A 21493-nucleotide genomic window follows, 5' to 3' on the forward strand; every position below is an offset into this window, starting at 1 on the left:
CTCTGCTCACTGGCTCAATAGGGTAAGTGTGCACTTCCACAGACTTCAGTCCCCACCCACTCGGGTCACCCTGCTGAGTGGGCACAGCTTGCCTGTCGCTCTGGTAAAGTCAGTGCCTATCTGAGGTTTCAGCCCCGTGCATCCCACCCCATGGTGATCACCTGGTACCCTGTATGTAACACGAATATTTGCTCTGACAACATGAGTGAGTTAAAATAAATAAATAAATCCAACCAAGAGCCTTACTCCAAATGAGCAAAAGCACAAATAACATGAAAACTAAGGCCCCTTAACACCTCCAGAACTTCAGGTCCATAGCAATGGCTTCCAGGGAAGCGATTAGATGCAATTCTAGAAAACGAACTGAAAAAGACTGGAAGAATGCTCAAAGAACTCAAAGACAAAAGTACACTCTTGAAAGAATTCCAAGAGCTGAAGGCATAGGAAAGAACTCAGTGAGGAGATGGAAGTAGCAGAGATAAAGCAAACTGGTCAAGGGAAATGGAAAAGACTCAATCAAATAAAAAATCCTGTGGACAGCCTCACCAGTACTACAGATCACGGAGGGGCTAGAATTCCTGAGCTCAAAGACAAGGTAGAGAAACTGGGACATTCCAACAGGTCAAAAACATTAAACAACACAGCAAAAAGATCAAATTTAGGATCATGAATATTAAAAAATGTGAAGAATTTCCTTACAAAAGCTGAAAACCGTTTTCAATGACAACATAGCAGATTTCCTTCACTTGGGCAAAGGGATGCTTCTGCAGACACAGGAGGTACTTAGAAGACCAATTAGACGATCCCAGACAAGAATTTCTGTAATTAAAATTAGAACAAAGAGAATATATTGATGGAAATTTAAGAAAACACAAAATATATTGAAAGTAGGAAGAAATAATCACCAAGCCACATATGAAGATAGGACCCTTCAGGACAGATGTATGAAGACAGGACCTTCAAGATGACATCTTAACAGAGATTTTCAATGCCGGATCTTGGAATAATGTCCTTCAAGTTTTAAAGAAAACAACTACGTACCTCATCTACGCCAGCAAAGCTATCAGTCGCAGTTGAAAGAGAAAGGAACCTTCCATGACAGAAACAGGCTGCAGGAATTAACTAAACCTGCTCTGTAGAAGATACCTGAAGGAATTCTTCGGACTAAATAGAAAGGCAAACATGCCCACCAGGCCCTGTAAACCATTTGAGATAAATGTTAAGCAAGAGAGGAATAAGAAACACCAAATTCTAGAAAATCAACAAGATGACGGAACATAAATATACATCACTGGACAATCATTCTAAATTAAGGGCCTCAATCCCAACACCAAAAAAGAAACAGATCAATAGAGAGTATTAAAATGCAAGACCCATCCTGTTTTGTTTTTGTCTTTGAGAACCTTACTTCATCTTAAAAGACAGATAGGACAGATGCTACCCTAGGGGGACAGGATAGAAAGACATATTAGAAGCGAATGGGAGCAGGAGTCAAACGGGAATCACTTTTAATATCTAACAAAATAGACTTTAAACCAAATCTACTCAGAAGAGATAAAGACGGCCACTTATTGATTAAGCAATCCAGCAAGAAGACATTAAAATCCTAAACACAGATATCAAGTGTGGGTCTAATTTCAAAAAAACAGACTCTCGTAACGGTAAAGTCAGTAGCGGAAGATTGTGATAGTCCATTCTAATCTACTGATGGATCATTCAGGCCAAAGGAAAACAGAACATATGAATTAAACGAGCTCATAGAGCAGATGGGTTTAACACACACCTACCTAGCATCCCACCTGAGCACTGCAGCGTTCACAGTTCCCCAGGAGCCCATAGAACTCTATCTAAAATGCACCATCTATGAGGACAGAAAGTGCGTCTTAAAAACAGGGAAACTGAAAAAGCTCCTAAATTCTATCTGTCCACAATGGACTGAGAAAGCTGCAAATCAGCAGCAAGAGGAAGTACAGAACAGTCGCAAACTCATGGAGACTGTGACACCGCTGAATGATGGACTGGTCAATGATGGGGAGATCAGAAAAACCAGAAGTTCCTAAAAAAAGAAGAAAATGAAAACACAACCACAAAACCCTTAATGACATACCCCAGGGACTTGGAAAAACCAGAAAGACTGAACTAAAAATCAGGTCGAAATAAATAACTAAATCAGAGCAGAAGTAATGAAATGGAAATGAAAAATACCCAGAATTAATGAAACAAGGTAGTTGTTTGATAAGTTAAAAAAGATTAACTAAATTTGCCAAAAGCATGAAAGAAGACCTAGATTAATAAAATTAGAGATGAAAAGAGAGCCATTATGATAGATACAAATGAAATTCAGAAATTATGAGAAATCTTAGAATACATATTATATATGTGTGTATATATATGTGTATATATATGTGTGTGTATATGTGTGTATATATGTGTGTGTATATATTTGTGTGTATATATGTGCATATATATATGTGTGTGTGTATATGTGTGTATATATGTGTGTGTATATATGTATATATGTGTGTATATATATGTGTGTATATATATATAGTCTGCTAAATTGGGAAAAATCTAAAAGAAAGGGATGACCATTTTAGACACCAAAGCTGCATAAAGATACAATGAAAGAGAAACCGGTAGACCAATCTACTTGGTGAAAATAAATCCAAAATAGCTTCAGAAAACATCAATCATTTTAGAAAGAATATTGCAGGAGAGCAATATTAAAACGTACAGATCATTGTCATAATGAAACTATCACATATAACAAATATATGACATTTAATCTTTTAATCTACTGGGTTTTTTGAGACAGGGGTTCTCTGTAATCTACTGGTTTTAACGTACTGGGTGACACAGCTTTCCACAGTGATTACCGCATTTGATTTATAATTCATATTATACAAAGAACAATTTGCCAGCTTGCTGAAGCATGTTATTAGAGTCTGAGGTTCACTGCCTGCTGCCTGGTACAAGAAAAGGAAATTAAACATAATTTAGGTCAAAATTTGTCAGAAAAAAAACATTGTTACAACACACAGGGGTGTGTGGGGGAGTCAGGAAGCACACTCATGTAGATATGTAAATGATCCGTACTGTGATGAGAAGGGATTCTTTGGTAGGAATTCCTGAGTCCATGATGTAGGAGGGTCATCTGTCTATGTGTTACTTTCATTGGTTAATAAATAGACTGCCTTGGCCTTTTAATAGGGCAGAAAATTAGGTGGGCAGAGTAGACAGAACAGAATGCTGGAAAGAAGGCAATGAGGCAGACGCCATGCTTCTCCTACCCAAGACAGATGGTGGTTAGAATCTTCCCAGTAAGCCACCACTTTGAAATGGGATAATCAAGATAATCAAGATGTGAGAGTTAGCCAATAAGAGGCTAGAAATAATGGGCCAGGCAGTGTTTAAATGAATACAGTTTCCATGTAATTATTCTGGGACTAAGCTAGCCATGTGGGAGCAGAGCAGGACGAAAAGCAGGCCTGCTCGCCTCGTCACTACAAGTCCATTATATATCACGGGCTGTAGGAAGTTAAGGCCTCCCAGGCCAAGAGGACTGCCTGGTGCTGTCAGAGGTGCTGAGCGTACCTAGCCAATGAGGGGTGACCACACGATGTCAGCGGATCAGAAGGCCTGGGTGCTGGGAGGGTATATAAGGTTCTTCCTGCTGTATCCCAATGTCTGTGTCGCTGATGTCACGCCTTCTCACCCCCTCCCCCAAGGAAGACGTTAGGGCCCAGCTACAATGGGCAATGTCCTGATACTTGTGGAAAGTTCCAAGAAGCACCCTTGAGGGGGATAAAAAACAAATTTGTCCTATAGTCAGTGAATTTTAACCTTACTAGTGCAGCCAGATCCAAATTGTAATTACATCACATGGCCACAAGATGACCTATCAGCGTGATTTCAGGAAGATGACTATAATTTTTTGGGTGGGGAGGATGCCTGTAAACCACTAATTGATTTAACTTTATCTTTCCCCTATCCTTTGGTGCTTGATAAATTTAGAGTATGTCAGACTTTCTGTCAACTGGAGGAGTTGTGATGTCACTAAGAGATAGGAATTTATCTTCATTTAGTCCCTGGGACCACTGTCCTACATGTACTCAACAATTCTCAAAATGCCATGTGGTCTATAAAGAGTATTTTTTAAAGTAATTCGGCTTGAATAAAAGGATTTCTTCAGATCACATTCATTAATATTTTGGGTATAATTAATCCCCACTGTTCCCAATATTTGATGAAATAGAAGTTAGCGAACACTTGAAACGTGTAATTCTTTTCGTCAAGGAATAAGACCATTACTGTATTATTAAAAACCTTTAATATACATGCAGCAAATATAGTACATCAAGGCAAGAAAATAGACATGGAAAGATAGACATAACCCAGCATTCTCCGCAGGGTTCTGAAAATGAAGACTACCACTGAAAACACACATGTGGAAAAGTAGACATAACCCGGCACTCTTTGCGGGGTTCTGAAAATGAACAAATGAGACACACGCTGCTTATTCATGCAAACATTTATAAGCTGCCCTAGCTTGACGTGAACTGCAGAAACCTGGATGCCATAGCAGCGGATGGATCTGAGACAAGGGCTCCGGGCATGGAGGCATCCTCAGGTGTCAGGTGTCAGCCTGCAGCGTGCAGCAGGGTTACCTGGGCTACCTGCACAAGCTAGTGTTTCTGTCAGACAAATCTGAGAAAGTGTACCAGTTAGGGAATCTTATATTTCCTTCTACTTTGTAAAAAATGTATGAAAAGATCTTAACAAGGTTTTAATATATGAAAGAATCATAAATGTCAGGTGAGAGCAGTCATGATGATAAAGCATTAAACATTCAGATAGTTCTTAGGAAGGTAGAGGTGTGCCCATGGCCAGCCTAAGATCCCCAAAGTTCTCCTGACCGTCTGTTTCCTCATGTACCCTCCCTCAGGCCCCATGGTCTTCTTTTGTTCTTCCTCACAATAATTAAAAGCATCTTTGGACACTACTTTTTTTTTTTTTTTTGACAGGGTTTCTCTCTGTAACAGCCTGGGTTGTTCTGGACCTAGCTCTGTAGGCCGGGCTGGCCTTGAACTTTTAGAGATCTGCCTGCCTCTGCCTCCCAAGTGCACCACTACGGCCTGTCTGTTTTAATGCAGTGTACATTTTTAAAGAATGTATGCATTTGTACAAGTAGTAAAGCCTTCAGCTTTAGGAAGAAAAGTCTTGGTGTATTCTGATACATCCGATATGAAGTCTGTTATGAGCTTCCAGGCCTCCTTTGCTCCAGAAATGCCTCCTTTGCCCTGGAAATGCCTGTCTGTACTGCCCCGCTGCAGGACTGGTCACAGCACTATTAATTACTTTACAACAGGAGACTAAGCACCGAGCACTTCCGAGGACTCCCTACACTTTGGACAAGAAACGGCCATGTGAGTTCAGCTCTCTTCAGACAGCTTTCTAGGAGGAACCGCTCCCTACACATCACAGCTGCTAGGTTTAAATGTAAAAATCAACAAACAGAAACGCCACGTGAAGTCCCCAGTAAGGATCGTGACTTCTTGTAAACAACATAGAAAACTTCTTTGGCACACTGTTTTCCTCATCTCACGCACTATAGAAAATATACTTCATTTATTTTCAGTATGCTGGAATTTTTAGGGACACGTGTAGCTGTTTCAAAAACTGCAGATTTGGAAACACGGCTGTAAAAAAAAAACTTTTCCCACAGATGTACAGACTTTTTAAACACTAGGAGCAGTTTAAGAATGAGGTCGTGGTATAATGGTAAATGGTGCGAAGCATCCACAATACAGTTCACTGTTGCACACGGGGCAGACAGCAGTGTAGCTCTGACATACAATCACAGTCAGGTATGCTGGTCACGCGTAAGCTCTTCATTTAAAAGCTTCTCTAATCCTTAAACTCGAAAGTTGTGATGTAAGTAACACCTTTCCAGCATTTGTTCTGCATTTTGGAGTGTTTCCAACTTCTCAGGCACACCTGATCACATTTAAAAATTGGTAATTTCAAAAGAAAATCCTGAGAGAGTAAGTCTAAGAAATGGATTTCTTTTCTTAGATATAAAATGCTTTTCCTAAGTCAGCAAATGCCTAAAAAGGTACATATCTACAAAATTTATGAAATGCTACAAGTTGTTACCACATGATAAATGATAAAAGAATCACTAACGGAGCCATTGTGCCGCTGTGGCTGAGCGCCTCCTCCGGTACAGACGCATCATGGGGACACTGGAACTTAGGAAATACTTAATGAAATTAGTCAGTTTCCTTCTGTGCAAATTTAACCACCAAATAAAGGAGTGAAAGAAAACACTCATTTTAAGTCTCGAATAAAATCCGAGCTCAACTTTTACACACCAAGAAGCATTTAAACAAATTTATAAAAATCATTGAGTAATAACTTTGTACAGTTTACAATGGATTCAAACAATCTTTGTTTCTTTAAAGCCTATTCAATTTTAACATCTTCAATGACACATGTAAGATTTTAAAAAGAAAAACAGCAGGTCTACTGTGCTTTCCCCTCAGACTTTACACAGGCTGGGCTGAAACCCCAAACATCAGAATGCCACACATGTACCAGAATAATATAAAATCTCAAAGACCTCCCCAAGCAGCCAAACTTATGGAAACCGAATATTTACAATCAGAAACTTTGGGCTTTTGTGTAGTCTTTCAGGATGGAGTCAGGCCTGGGCTCGCCATCTCGGCTGCGGGGCTCGCAAGGCAGTCATTGGATTTTAGGCTCGTTAGGGACTTGTAGCTCGCCACGGATGTTAGTGACCCACAGAGACCAAGCAGTGAGGGGGTATCTTCTTTACCTGGAAGTTAAGACAAAAATCACATAAATGTAACAGCCTCCATGAATCACACAGCGAGATCATAAAACCATGAAAACTCCCACAGCTTTTGAGGGCGTGAAGACGTATCCACGTGGCTAAAAATACTTCACCTTTCTGCAATTTTTAATTTCACCTTTAAAAGCATTAGCATATTTGAGCTTCTCTTAAAATGTCTTGGCATAGATGTTCGAGATGATGCATTCCAGAGCAAACATGGAACGCTCGTCTTTTGTTTGCTTACTTCCTGAGACAGATCTCTTTAGGCCACCCTGGCTGTCCCGGATCTCACTACGTGGACCAGGCTGGCCGCAAACTCACAGATCCTCTACCTCACATGCCTCCCCCTCTGTTTTTGACAATATATTCACACTCAGTCATCCAGTAAAGGAAGAAGAATCCTCAGCTAAACAACACTAACTGTGGCCAAGCCAGAGAGATTTGGGAAGGCCATATATACATTAAGAAGGGCATAGCTGGGAGGGTGTAGCGCATGCCTTTAATCCCAGCACTCGGGAGGCAGAGGCAGGCAGATCTCTGTGAGTTCAAGGCCAGCCTGGTCTACAGAGTGAGTTCCAGAACAGCTGGGACTACACAGAGAAACCTTGTCTCAGGGAGGAAAAAAGGGCATTAGAACCAAACTATCCTGATCAGACAATGCTCACTTCACATGCATTGGGGGCTAAGTTTTTAATTACATATAAACACACATATACATGTTTTAATTATATAATTTTATGTTATATATAAATTAAACCATATATTATATTATGTATTACATGTATATTTCAATTATAAATATTTAAATAAATGTATTTTATATGTAATTATAAAAATACATATTATATATTTTTAAATTTCTTATGTATATGTGCCAAAGAGTGTATGAAAAGACAACTTTCAGGAGTTAGTTCTCACTTTCCCCTAAATATCCCCAATGAAAAGTTGAGCATGAAGAAGTTCTACATTAAGCATTCATCCCTGGCCCGAGTGTGGAAGGCTCTCAGCAGCCTGACACCTGTGAAATCCTGTCTTAAAAATAAACTAAAAGCCGGGTGGTGGTAGTCCATGCCTTTAATCCCACTTGGAAGGCAGATCTCTGTGAGTTTGGGGTCAGCCTGAGTTCTAGGACAGCTAGGATTACACAGAGAAACCCTATCTCGAAAAACTAACTAACTAACTACACATGTACATACATACACAATACATAAATGGATAAATAAAATAAAATATTCTGAGAATACTATGAACAACCAAAGTCACTTTTATTATTTTTTACAGGTAGATAGGGGGAAAGAGCAATTAAAAAAATGTATACTTAAAATCTAAAAGAAGCAATTAAAAAGTCTGAAAAAAAAGAAATTGAGAAAAGTGATTTGATTTATAATATAATCCAAAGGAATGGAATACGTAGAAGTAAATTTAACAAAATAATGAAATAAATACACAGTTATTTTTTTTTTTTTTTTAAGATAAGCCAGGCAGTGGTGATGCAAGCCTTCGATTCCATCACTTAGGAGGTAGAGGGAGGCAGGTCTTTATGAGCTCCGAGGCCAGCCTGGTCTACAGAGCAGCAGGATAGCCAGAGCTGTAACAACACAGAGAAACTCTGTCTCGAAAAACAAAAAGCAATTTTTTTTCTTGGTGGCCTACTCAGGACAGACTAGACAAAGGCTATTCTCAGGCTTAATGACAGCAACTCTCCTCGCGATGAGTGGAAGTAATGCAGAGATCTACGGCGGTGCAAGACGTTGAGAATAAAAAACAATTAAGGGCTCAGCCCTGACTAAGACGTTTATACCACATCAGGTCAAGTGACATTTGCAGAAGGGAGAGCAGGCAGTATGTAAGAACCAGAAGGTACTGAGCAGGCCTGTGAAATGCCAACTTCTAGTCACAACACGGTCACAGCAACCCTGAGCAAATGTTCCTACCGGCACTGGGCTCACGCAAGGTGGGACCTGCACAGTCAGCCATGGAAAGGCAGAAGCTCACAGGGCCCTACCACATACTGCTGATCTCTGGCGACATAATGGATTCAGGGAGAAGAGCAGGGACCATAGCTTCCAGTGTGAGCACACAGGGCTCTGATGGATAGTTATACCCACAGGGTCACACAGACAGCCCTACTTAAACTTTGTGAGACACAAAACAACAGTAATGAATATGAGAAAAATATTTGTAAGGAAGAGGAGGGGCCTACAGGTACGAGAGGGAAATGAGAGGCTGAAGGGACAACCAAAATGTATTAAAACATGTATGAAATTGTCAATGAGCACAATTTATTAAGAATAAATACATTTTAATTATATTTCATGATTTGCATATATGCATGTTTGAGACATATTTGTAAATCCCAGACACGGGAGGCAGAGTCAAAAAGATTCTAAGTTTAAGGCTGGTGTGGGCTACCGAAGAACGCTTTGTTCTCAAGAGACCAGATATGTTAATCTCACAAATACCAAAGTCACTTCCATCCTGTCTTAGGGCCACTATTGCAGCATGAAACACCATGACCAAAGGCAAGTTGGGAGGAAAGGGTTTGTTTGGCTGACACTTCCACATCCTAGTTCCTCACTGAAGGAAGTCTGGGCAGTAACTCAAAGAGGGCAGGATCCTGGAGATAGGAGCTGATGCAGAGGCCAGGGAGGGTTGCTGCTTACTGGCTTGCTTCCCCACGGCTTGTTCAGCCCACCTTACAGAACCCAGGACCAGCAGCCTAGGTATGGCACCACCCTCCATGGGCTGGGCCCTCCTGCATCAATCACCAATTAAGAAAACGCCCTACAAGCTTACCTACACCTTAAGTTTATGGAGGCATTTTCTTAATTGCAATTCTTTCCTCTCAAATGACTTTAGCTTGGGTCAAGTTGAGTTAAAACTCAAATGACTTTAGCTTGTATCAGGTTGACGTAAAACTAGCCAGCACACTTACCTTCACCGACGAAATTCAGTGAGTCCTGTTTCCCATCTCCGTCTTGTGAGTGGCTGGGATCCAGCGAGGCCTGAGAAAGGCTAACTTCTGCTGATAGCTGGTCAAGGCTTTGGTAACTCTTACTGAAAATAAGGATAAAAAACTATTAAAATTTCTTCTCACTACAGAGCAGACCTTATGACCGTCCTCGACAGTGTCATGTCTTAAAGTTGTAACTCATTTCCTCACAACATCTTCCCTAAACTCTGCCTTCATCATGGATTCTGTGATTTCCATTATAGTTTTCTCCCTATCTACTATGGAAGCTTATCTATGTTCATTGAAAAACAGAAAAGAGTAATAATTTCCCAAGCAAATTAACATTATCAAATTAATTATCTATTATCTAGACAATTAAAATAGGAACTTCTAATCTAAGTAATACTACCAATAAAGAAACAAATGGGACCAGGCAGTGGTGGCGCACATCTTTAGTCTTTAATCCCAGAACTTGGGAGGCAGAGGTAGCTGAATCTGGGTTCAAGGCTTGCCTGGTCTACAGAGGGAGTTCCAGGACAGCCAGAGAAATGGTGTCTCAAAAACAAAACAAAACAAACAACAAACAAAAGAAACAAATAGCATAATTTAATAATGACCTATCATTTCAAGTGCTTCAGGATTCTTCAGTGCCTTCAAACAGCTGTTCTGCAACAAAATAGTTATTGTACACTCCTGCAATTTAAAAGTTAAAAAGGCTGACTAATAAATAGCTATGTATTAATATACCATCAAGACAATCAATCTCCTCTCATCTGTTTCAAGACCCTCTTGTATTAGGCTAATTACTTAGAAATTAATTATATCAGAGCATATTTCAGTTAGAAATCAAAAGTTAGTGAATGATTATTATTATTAGCCTTTCCTCAAATTCAGTTTTCAGTATAAGGCCAATAAAGATAAAATCAGGTTTGGTGTCCTTTGTAGCCCATGTAAAATCAGAATTGATCACTGTTTACCAATATAAGTGGACTAAGAAAAGGTTTTTCAAGCTGAATGTCTTTCATACAATAGTCAGATCCTATGTAAAATCCACAAATAAACATTTTATTATAATATTTACAGGAAAGCACATATGAATCAAATGACCTCTTTTTATAGTTGTCATATGCAGACGTGGCCACAGCGTTGACAAAGGTGTATATACTAAAGGTGTTTTGAAAGCTGGGTACGGTGGCACACACCTTTAATCTGAGCACTTGGGAGGCAGAACAAACGGATCTCTGTGTGCTCAAGGCCACTCTAGTCTATACAGCAGGTTCCAGGCCACCAAGAACAACACAGTGAGACCCTGTCTCAAGGAAAAAAGTTTGGAATGCTTACATCCAGATATTATCTTATGCTAGTTAGGGCTCTTAACTAAATGAGGAAAAAGAAAAGTATTCCTTTACTAAAAGTAGATTGTATGTTAATAATAACTTGAACACAAATTACATTAATAATAACAACCAATAAATCTACTAAAAATAGCACTATAAATTGGTTTTGTATTTATTTCCCATCAATCTTATTAAGATAAAACTTTATAGGCTGCCATAGTGATGGAATACATTTATGAGGAATCCATTTTTTTCTCTTTCTCTCTCAGAAGGGAAGAATGAGATGGCAGAATGGCTTTACTAACTTACAGAACCGTGTTCTCAATTTGTAGTAAGATGACTTCTTTAATGTTTTGTGTACAAAAGTCCTTAATCATAATTTTAAATCAGGAAACCTCTGATAGAGAAGATAATGCATTTATAAGCTACATGTTACACAATAAAGTGATACCCAATATTTATAAAGCACTTGGTACATGTTAAAATACAGGGCTATACGTTTAAATTAAATGTATATGATGCCACACATATGAGCATATGCACACATATAAAATTTTGTTTAGTACTGAGCAGTACCTTAGGATTTAGCTTATTACTATCTCTGTTTCGTTGAAAGGAACAGGGTCTCACAAAGAGTAAACTGACCATTTGGCCTGGCAGCTGACTGTTCCTCTAGCTCCTCCACCTCCACTCTGGCATCACAGAAGAACCTGCCATCCTATGCCATTTGCTGAGAACTGTATTAAATTATTCTGTCCCAGTAAATTTCAGTTGGCTTTCATTAAAGTCATATGTTGTGAGTTATAGGGGAGGGTAAGAATGTGGGGGTCCGTTTTTGATGTGTGTATGCATGCCTACACCTGTGCACGTGCACACACCAGAGCCGGCCTTCAACTCTGTTCTATTGTTCTCCACATTACTTGAGGTGAGGCTGCTCCCCGACATGCAGGCTGGCTGTTTCAGCGAAGCTCACTCTTGAGATCCAGCCTCACCCTATGCTTGGGGTTACAGAGATGAGCAGTTGTTAGAGAATATTCTTCTACACTGTGTGAAGATGTGTCACTGTGATTGCTTTGATAAAAAGTTGAATGGTCAATAGTTAGGCAGGATTTCCAGGCACAGAGATGCTGGGAAGAAGGGTAGGAGATGCCAGGAGACACAGAGAAACCAGGATGGGTAATATGAAGATAAGGTAATAAAGCCATGAGATAGAAAATGAATGAATAAACAGGGACTAATTAGTTATGAGTTAGTTAGAAACAAGTCTAGGCTATCAACTGCACTTTCGTAACTAATATAAGTCTTTGTATTATTTTTTTTTGTGAGCTGGCGCCCCTCCCATCTCTGCTACAAGCAGCCATGTCCAGCTCTTCCACATGGGTGCTGGGGATTCGAACCCAGGCCCTCATGCTTACAGACCAAGCACTCTTATCTACTAAGCCATTTTCTTGGCCCAGACACTGCCTTCTAATAAGTAATTTTAAACATTTCTTTACAAATTATTTTCTATGTTTAACATGCAGAATTCTTGCTTTTAGACTGGTGGCTTAAGATGAGTTTCTGACACTATTTTCATGCTAAGAAATGTGTTGATATTTTTAATTTAAAATTTATGTGCAGAAACATTTCAAAACAAAAGGCAGGAATGTACTGAATACCATAACAGAGTTGCCAGCACTGTTTACAACAGTCTACAGGTCTGCTGCTTGCTGGAGGAAGGGAACTGTGAAAGATGCCATTGTAACAATGTCAGATGAGCTTCCCCTGAAGCTGAAGTCAGAGGGACTGATGCTGAAACTCCTTTAGTTTTTCCCAGTTAGTGCCAATCCTTGAGTTTATAGTTGCTACTTAATCAAGGGAGATGAATATAGAAACAGAATTTGGAAACAATGATGCTTTAAACAACAACAAATACTTCCACCCCGAAATTAAACCTTTATTCACAAGACATGCATAGCAGTACCTTACTGTACACTCTACCTCCTTATTGAAGACAAGTGTAAACCCACCAGCAGGAAGGAGACCTTAGCTTCAGATGATGAATGATGTTTAGATTATATGTTCTTACCCAATTTCTAAAAAGACTCATTCTCTTAAACATTTGTAGGTTTGTAGTAAACTATCTATGGAAGTTCTGCCATTGAAAGGCCAGAGTTAAGTCCTGAATATTCTAGATTCATTAACATCATGAGATTTAAATGTATCCAGAGAGACACATAAACTGATACATACTGCTGTTTCTCAGAACAGAATTTTTAAAATGTAAGTAGTTTAAGGTCATAAAAATGAGAATCCAAGGCAGCAAGAAGCACACCTTCTGTAACACAAGAACTTGTAGTTTAATACATGTTACTATGTCACTAAATATAATTTAAATTGGTAAGACTGGAGTCATGTTGGGCAAGGATGGCACACATCTTTAATCCCAGCACTCAGTAGGAGGACAAGAGGATCTCTGTGAGTTTGAGGTAAGCCTGGTCTATGGAGCAAGTTCCAGGATAGCCAGGACTACACAAAGAAACCCTGTCTTAAAAAAACCAAAACAAACAAGAACGGTGTCATAAGTCATGGGTAATCTCTCAGTCAATGATTAGAAACAATTGGTATACCTTTTATATTATAAATTTTCTCAAAGGATGTTCTAAAGTAAGTAATCTGTGTTATCTGGTAGTCAGTGAGCAGCACACTGTGTAATACAGAGGGAAGTATTATCCACAGGGAGAAGAGAAATCATGAGCAGGATTGCTACAATCCACAGACCCAGAGACATTAAGTAACAAGGAGGGCTCTGGGGGATGGACAGATCTCCCCGAGAAGGGAGATAGAATAGATTATGTGGGTGGACTGGAGGCAGCTGGAGACAAGAACAAGAGGAATGAGGTGGAGGAGAGAGGGAGAGAGGTAGAGAGAACACACACACACACACACAGAGAGAGAGAGAGAGAGAGAGAGAGAGAGAGAGAGAGAGAGAGAGAGAGACGACCGGAATTTCAGGGCATATGGGGGAAGATATGGAAACAGTACAGTTTCCGAAACTCCCTGGAATCTATGAGCATGACCCTAATAAGGACTCTTAGTAATGTGGGTACGGAGCCTGACCAAACATCTATTGCCACCAGGCAAGAGTTCCAGTGGTGGGACTGGGAAAACCTTCAATCTTCTGTCGTGGCTGCAGCATGTGCTGAGGCAATGCTGTTTCAGAGCTTGGTAGACTGGTCTACCTTGAGGCCCACACCAGGAGAGGAAGCTCATGCCCCACACTGCGTAGATGGCCAGGAACCAGAAGCTGGGTGGCCTTGAGACCTAGGGTAGAACCAAACACTGGCCAAAGAGGTGTGGGGTGGAGGATGGGGAGTCAATAAATTGATACCTAATGATAGTCTGCTATACTCGACAATATGGGATGTCCTTTTGTATATTACGTGTTGCTTTTATTGGTTAATGAATAAAGCTGTTTTGGCCAATGGCTTAGCAGAGTAAAACCAGATGGAAAATATCTAAACAGAGATAGAGATAGATAGAGAGATAGAAAGAGAGAGAGAGAGAATAGGCACAGTCAAAGGAGATGCTATGTAGCTGCCAAAGGAGAAAGATGCCAGAACATTACCAGTAAGCTACAGCCTTGTGACAATACATAGATTTGTAGAAATGGGTTAATTTAAGATCAAAGAGCTAGCTAACAATATGTCTGAGCCATTGTCCAAGCGGTGTTGTAATTAATATAGTTTCTGTGTGATTGTTCAGGTCTGGGAGGCTGGGATACAAAAGGACAAACTCCACTTATGTAACGGCACTCCACATGGGGCAATGCACATCCATATAAAGCCTAAAAAAGCTTTAACAAAAATACTTCTAGAACCACAAAAACAGGAGTCAATTGCAGCTTCTTGGTAGCTGCAGTTTTTCAGATAGGCTCTGCTTTCTGCAGGCATGACTTTTTTTTTTTAAAAAAAGTTTTTTAAAAAATAAAACAAACTATCTTTTTTTCATTATACATACCAATCCAAGTTACAACTCCCTCCCCTCTTCTCATTCCCTCCACATACCCTCCCATCTCACCTCCATTCAATCCTCAGAGAGGGTAAGGCACATTGCTTTGGGGAAGGTCCAAGGCCCTCCCTACTATATATAGGCTGAGCAAGGTATCATCCAAAGATAATAGGTTCCCCAAAAGCCAGTGCATGCAGTAGGGATAAATCCTGTGCCACTGCCAATGCCCCCCCAAATCTGGGAGTATGGGGGTGGGGGGAGAAGGGAGAGTGGAAGGGGAAGGGGAGGGAAGAAAGGAAAAGGGAGGAGAACTTGAGGGAATGGGATAGTCAAGAAGGAGGGAGGACAAAGATGAGATCAAGGAAAGAGATATCTTGATTGAGGGAGCCACTATGGGGTTAGCAAGAAACCTGGCTCTAGAGAAATTTCCAGGAATTCACAAGGATGACCCCAGCTAAGAACCTAAGCAATAGAGGAGAGGGGGCCCTATCTTGACTTGCCCTGTAGTCAAACTGATGAATATTGTAAATATCACCATAGAACCTTCATCCAGCAGCTGATGGAAACAGAGGCAGAGACCCGAATTGGAGCACTGGACTGAGCTCCCGAAGTCCAGTTGAATAGTGGGAGGAATGAGAATATGAGCCAAGAGGTCAAGACCATGATGGGTACACTGAAACAAGCTACCTGGGCTAATGGGAGCTTGCCAACTCCAGCCGGACTGGGAAGGAACAAGCATAGGACCAAACTAGTCCCTCTGAATGTGGTTGACAGTTGCATGGTTGAGCAACGACTTCTTTAAGAGAGAGCTTCCTGGTTTATGTTGGTGGCACAAATGGCTTTGGCTCCTTCAGGAGGTCCTGCTATGGAGCACTTAAATGGGGTTTGTGATTAACATGTTACTAGTTGCTTAATAGCAACATAGACTCCACTGCGTCCCTGGAGCTGGAGTGGTGAGCATGGCTTGCAAAAGTGGTAAACATACCTCTGCCATGTTGCACAGGACAGGCAACAGGCAAAGCTGCAGTATTAGACCTAGCCACACCTGCTTAGCATTTTTAAAAAGTGTTCCTGCTCAGAATAGGATTACAGATTCACAGTAAAGACAGATTCAGACAAAAAAAAAAAAAAGGCCTCTAACGGGCCACAGTAAGTTTAATAAAGGTGCATGGGCTTCATACAGAGAGGATAAAATTTAGAGTCATAGATAAAAAATAATTTAAGGATATTAAGCTGAGGTTCTTAAAGAGAAAAAAAATCATCATGGGCCATAAAAAGATGGAAAATACACAGGGAGGGTCTGGACATGCAGGACCTACAAGATGGAATGGTCCTTCAGCAGTCTTGTTTCAAAAAAGAAACTGCCAGAAATTTTTCAGGACACAAAAGAAAGCAACTCATGAACTTTGTCAGTTCAAGGCAGAACAGATTTTCAAGTTTCCTGATTCACTGAAAAGTCTGTCAGATATTATAAGTCTATAGCTTGAAGATGGATGCTCCAACATTACAAAAGAACTTTGCATGACTGTTCAGGCAGCGAGATCTCTCTGTCACTTCTAGAACTTTGGAAGTTGCTTATAATGCACTTCCTGTTTTTTTAGGTAATATTATCTCCTTCCGGGTTCTTTAATGGAGTGGAAGACAGATAGTAATAATTATAGATTTCCTTAGTTATGATAAAAGACAAATTAGGTATAAAACTTTAGACTCGCAAAGATAGGATAGATGATAAAATATTTTCCTTAATTTGCCAAATATAAATGAAATAAATATTGCAATTATGATTCTTGATTGATAACTGTTTTGTTATATGTAATTTTACTATGTTAAAGTTAAAACCTTTTTATTAATTTGGACAGAAAAAGAGGTATGACATGGGATGTCCTTCAGTATATGTGTTGCCTTTACTGGTGAATGATTAAAGCTTTTTTGGCCAATGGCTTAGCAGAGTAAAGCCAGGAGGGAAATCTGAACAGAGACAGAGAGAGAATAGGTGCAATTGAAAGAAATGTCATGTAGCTGCCAAAGGAGAAAGATGCCAGATCATTACCAGTAAACCATATCCTTGTGATGATACATAGATTAATAGAAATGGGTTAACTTAAGATGTAAGAGCTAGCTAGGAATATGCCTGAGCCATTGATCAAACAATGTTGTGATTAATATAGTTTCTGTGTGATTATTCAGGTCTGGGCAATTGAAATCAAAGTTTTGTCTCTGCTTATAACTCATAAATGGGTGCCTAGCCCAATTATCATCAGAGAGGCTTCCTCTAGCAGTTAAGTGGAACAGATGTAGAGACCCACAGACAAACATTAGGCAGAGCTTGGGGAACCCTGCAGAAGAGAGAGAAGAAAGACTGTAGGAGCCAGAGGGGTAGAGGACACCACAAGAATAAGGCCCACAGACATCAACTAAGCAGGCTCATAGGGGCCCACAAACTAAAGTGGCAATCACAGAGTCTGCATGGGTCTATGCTAGGTCCTTTGTATATGTTGTGCTTGTTTAGCTTTTTTTTTTTTAAGGTAAGATTTCTCTGTGTAGCACTGGCTATTCTGGAACTCACTCTGTATGTAGATCATACTGGCCTTGAGCTCACAGAGATCACCTGCTTCCGCCTCCCAAGTGCTGGATATACACCACTACCACCCAGCTTATATTGGGGTTTTGTGGGACTCCTAACAGTGGGGGAGAGATATCTCTGACTCTTTTGCCTGCTTTTGGGACCCTTTTCCTCATACTGGGTTGCTTTGTCCATCCTTAATAATGAGGTTATGTGTTTAGTCTTACTGCATCTTATTATGCCATGCTCACTTGATGTCCCTGGGAAGCCTAATTCTATTCTAATGGGAAACAGAGGAGCAACGAGTGGATCTGGGAAAGAGTGGAGGTGTGGAGGAAGGGAAGGCTGTGGTTGGGATATATTGTATGAGAGAAGAATGAAGAAAAAATTATGTGCGGGATATTCACAGGCATGCATATGCACATGGACACATAGAAGTTATTTCTAATTCTTGCTTTTTGTAGGGATATATTTAAATAATAAAATTGTTGGGCTGGAGAGAAGGCTCAGCAGTTAAGAGTACTGACTGCTCTTTCAGAGGACCCAGGTTCAGTTCCCAGCCTCCACATGGCATCTCACAGCTGTAACTCCGGTTACTGGGGATCTGGCACCCTCACACAGACACACATGCTCACAATGCACACAAACAGTACCACCATTTTCTTTTGGTTTCTACAAATTGTAATAGCCAGTTTCGTAATCAAACTGAAACCTAACTCAGGCCTATACTATTTAGTAACAACAAGCCAAGTGTCAGCCAACCCCAGAGGTCCCCTCGTCATATCACCCCCAAACAAGACCAATCCCTCTTCCCTCTGCATTCAAGGGAGGTTCATGTGCAGCCAGAACCACTCAGATCATATTTCTACTGTGTTTTCTGCTCGCTTTATGAAAGCCACTTCTTCTGCTGTGGGGTGAGTGTTCTCTGAACTTGGTCCTAGTGCTGCCTAATTCACAAATTTGCTGGTAGCTCAAGTAAGTGCTGTTTAAGCCCCAACTTGACCCAAGCTTGCTTCTGAAACCTTCTTATTGAATACAACTTAGGCTAGTTGGTAGAATACTCTCCCAGGCATGTGCATCCTTTGCAGGAGAAACTTAACACCAAAACTACTGAACTGTAGGGCCAGCTATCAAGAGAGCTGATAATGCTTGTTAAAGAGAACTAGCCATTCCCTCCATAATTTGTAGGTTCTCATCAAAGATGGAAAGGTCTACTTAATCTCAAACATGATTTAGAGAAAGTTCCCTATCCTGGAAATCCATACTTTAACCTCTAAAAGTGAAGTAACTGGGATTACATATTCAGAACTATTATGGATAAACCAATTTTCTATAAGATTCAGAAAGCAGATCTTTGAATGTGAGATAGGTATGCACTCCTCAGCATGGAAGATTAATGAAGAAAAGATCATGTCATCTATTAATACTTGCTGAGAAGTTATTAAGTGACAGTCAATGCACTTAATTGTTAGATGGGGATTATGTATTATATGTACAGAAAGAGAAAGTTAAGGAAAGGAAGCACCATTCAGTATCACAAAGTAATCAATGAGGAGTGGTTATTGACAATCACTATGTTTGAACTCCAGGTCCTGACTCCTCTGTACCTGCACTAGATAACAGGGTCATCTAAAAACAGTAAGAACATAATGAGGGCAAGTCAAGTTAATGGGATAATACTAGAAAAGGGTACTTTGCATCCTCAGTTGATGTTGTGAGTCAAGAAGCACAAACTCTAAATTCGTGCTGAATAGACAGGCTGGCCTCCTGCCTTTGTTTCAAGACTGCAATTCTTGGACTGCTGCGATATTGCTTTGTAAGTAAGTCATCATTATACATGCAGATGTAAACTAGTAATAAACATGCCACTGTGGTTCTTCATTTTAAACTTTCATTTATTACTACTATTGTATGTGTATGTATGGGTTCACGGCTATGCCAGGCCCACTTTGGGTTCTTTATTGACTACAATAGGTATCATGTGACTGATAAAAGCACACACATTCTGTTGAAAATATTTTACCTTTTCACAATAATGTAGATATTATAAAGAAAGTCTTAATTTAGCAGATTTAATGCAATCCCAAATATGTGTTCATGTTTATGTGTGTGGGTGTCAGTACCACACCTATACACACAAGGTTGGTTGGATACTATTCCACAGGAGCTGTCCACCTTGTTTTGTGAAAACAGACCTAAGGCTTCCCAGCTATGCTGGGCTGCCTGGGCAGAGAGCTCCAGGGATCCACCGGACTCTGCCTCCCCAGACTAAGTACGGCCAACCATATCCAGCTTTTTCCATGGGAGCTAGGGATGAAACAGAGGTCTTCACGCTTGGAACGTTCTACACTGTAATGACTGTGCTCTGCCCACTGTCCTGTCACAATAGTGAGCACATGTGTATGATACATAGATAGGTGTGCATCCATGTCTGGGTGCACTACTGTTCACATGCATAATTTTCAGACAGGGTCTCTTACTGAACATGGAGTCCAGCTGGCCAGTGGGTTCTCTGCCTCCCTAGTGTTAGGATTACAGATATGTAATCCTACTGGCCTATATATTGGTGAGGAAGATCCAAACTCAGGTCCTTGTGCTTCCACAGGTGGTCTATCAACAGAGAATGCCTCCAGCTCATCTCTGTAAATTTAAGAGCTTCTCACATCACATATATAATAGGTATACTACATATTTCTATAAAGCATGCTTTTAATCATAAATTATGTTTTTATGATTTATCAATATTATGCAAATATTGTTTTTATTAACTCATTATGACAAAGAAAGGTAAAATTATACTCAGCATAGGTTATAGCTCTGTAAACTTTCTTGTTTTGTTTTGTTTTGTTTTTGAGACAGGGTTTCTCTCTGTAGCCATGGCTGTCCTGGAACTGGCTCTGTAGACCAGGCTGGCCTTGAAGTCACAGAAATCCTCCTGTCTCTGCCTCCCAAGTGCTGGAATTAAAAGCAAGTGTCACCATTGCCAGGGTACTGCAAACTTTTATATAAGTATATAAAGGAACTCTATGCTGGTTTATAGAATGCCCACAGCCAACATCTTGAGTCATACTAAAAATTATTTAATAGATAAGAGTTCTGATTTATTCCACAAAGAGTTTATTCACCTCTACTTGCCTCTAACAATCAATGAGTCAAGAAAGAGCTCAAGTGTCTAGTACTGCTTTTAATTAACAAAAGGTCAAATTTAATTTGTACCCTAACCTTGATAAACAACAACCCCCAACATCATGAGAATAAAGAAGGTGGAAGTCATGCTTCTGCTAAAACAAGATGCAGAAAATCTAGATGACTGCTAGACAGACGAACAGACAAACAGAAACTAAGGTAACTCACTAGCTCGTAGGGCATCCTAAGAAGCAGAAGTGAGAATGTGTGGGGCCAGTGACTTCTCAGCTCAGGGCTCCACAGAAGGCAGATAAAGAGAGTGGGGAAGAAGAAGGGAGAGGAGGAGGGAGAAAGAAAAAGAGCAAAAGGGAGACATAGGTGGGAAAGAGATAAATGAAGAAGAAATACAGTAGAAACAAACGACAAAGATAGAAAAGTGGTAAACCTGAAAAGATGATAATAGAGCTTGATTTTTCAAAATGTAGATTATCTGAGATTTTTGCAGTCCACTCAATATTGACACATCCTGACCAAAGAAAAGGCTGATTAGGACAAAGAAATTTCAGCCCAGAGGTAGAGTGATTGTATGATAGCTTCTAAAAATTAGATGGATTAAAATTAGCAAAATTCAGGCCCACTGAGAGCTGTAACTTTATACTTTTAGGAGA

At 40.1% G+C, this 21493-nt stretch overlaps 1 protein-coding gene across 2 annotated transcripts in view; it reads right to left on the reverse strand.

Moving 5' to 3' along the window:
* Positions 1 to 4324: 4324 nt before the first annotated feature.
* Positions 4325 to 21493, reverse strand: part of LOC121459019 (RUN domain-containing protein 3B) — a 153656-nt gene continuing 136487 nt past the window's right edge. For both annotated transcript variants that reach the window (XM_041668506.1, XM_041668505.1), the window contains 2 exons: positions 9792 to 9913; positions 4325 to 6838 (listed from right to left, as the gene is read on the reverse strand). In XM_041668506.1, coding sequence (XP_041524440.1) covers positions 6693 to 6838; positions 9792 to 9913 — 268 coding nt within the window. In that variant the 3' untranslated portion in view covers positions 4325 to 6692. The remainder of the gene's footprint in view (positions 6839 to 9791; positions 9914 to 21493) is intronic.

The sequence above is a fragment of the Microtus oregoni genome, unplaced genomic scaffold (assembly GCF_018167655.1).
Source record: "Microtus oregoni isolate MIOR12 unplaced genomic scaffold, Mior012 000018F_ref0000195, whole genome shotgun sequence".
Lineage (NCBI taxonomy): Eukaryota > Metazoa > Chordata > Mammalia > Rodentia > Cricetidae > Microtus > Microtus oregoni.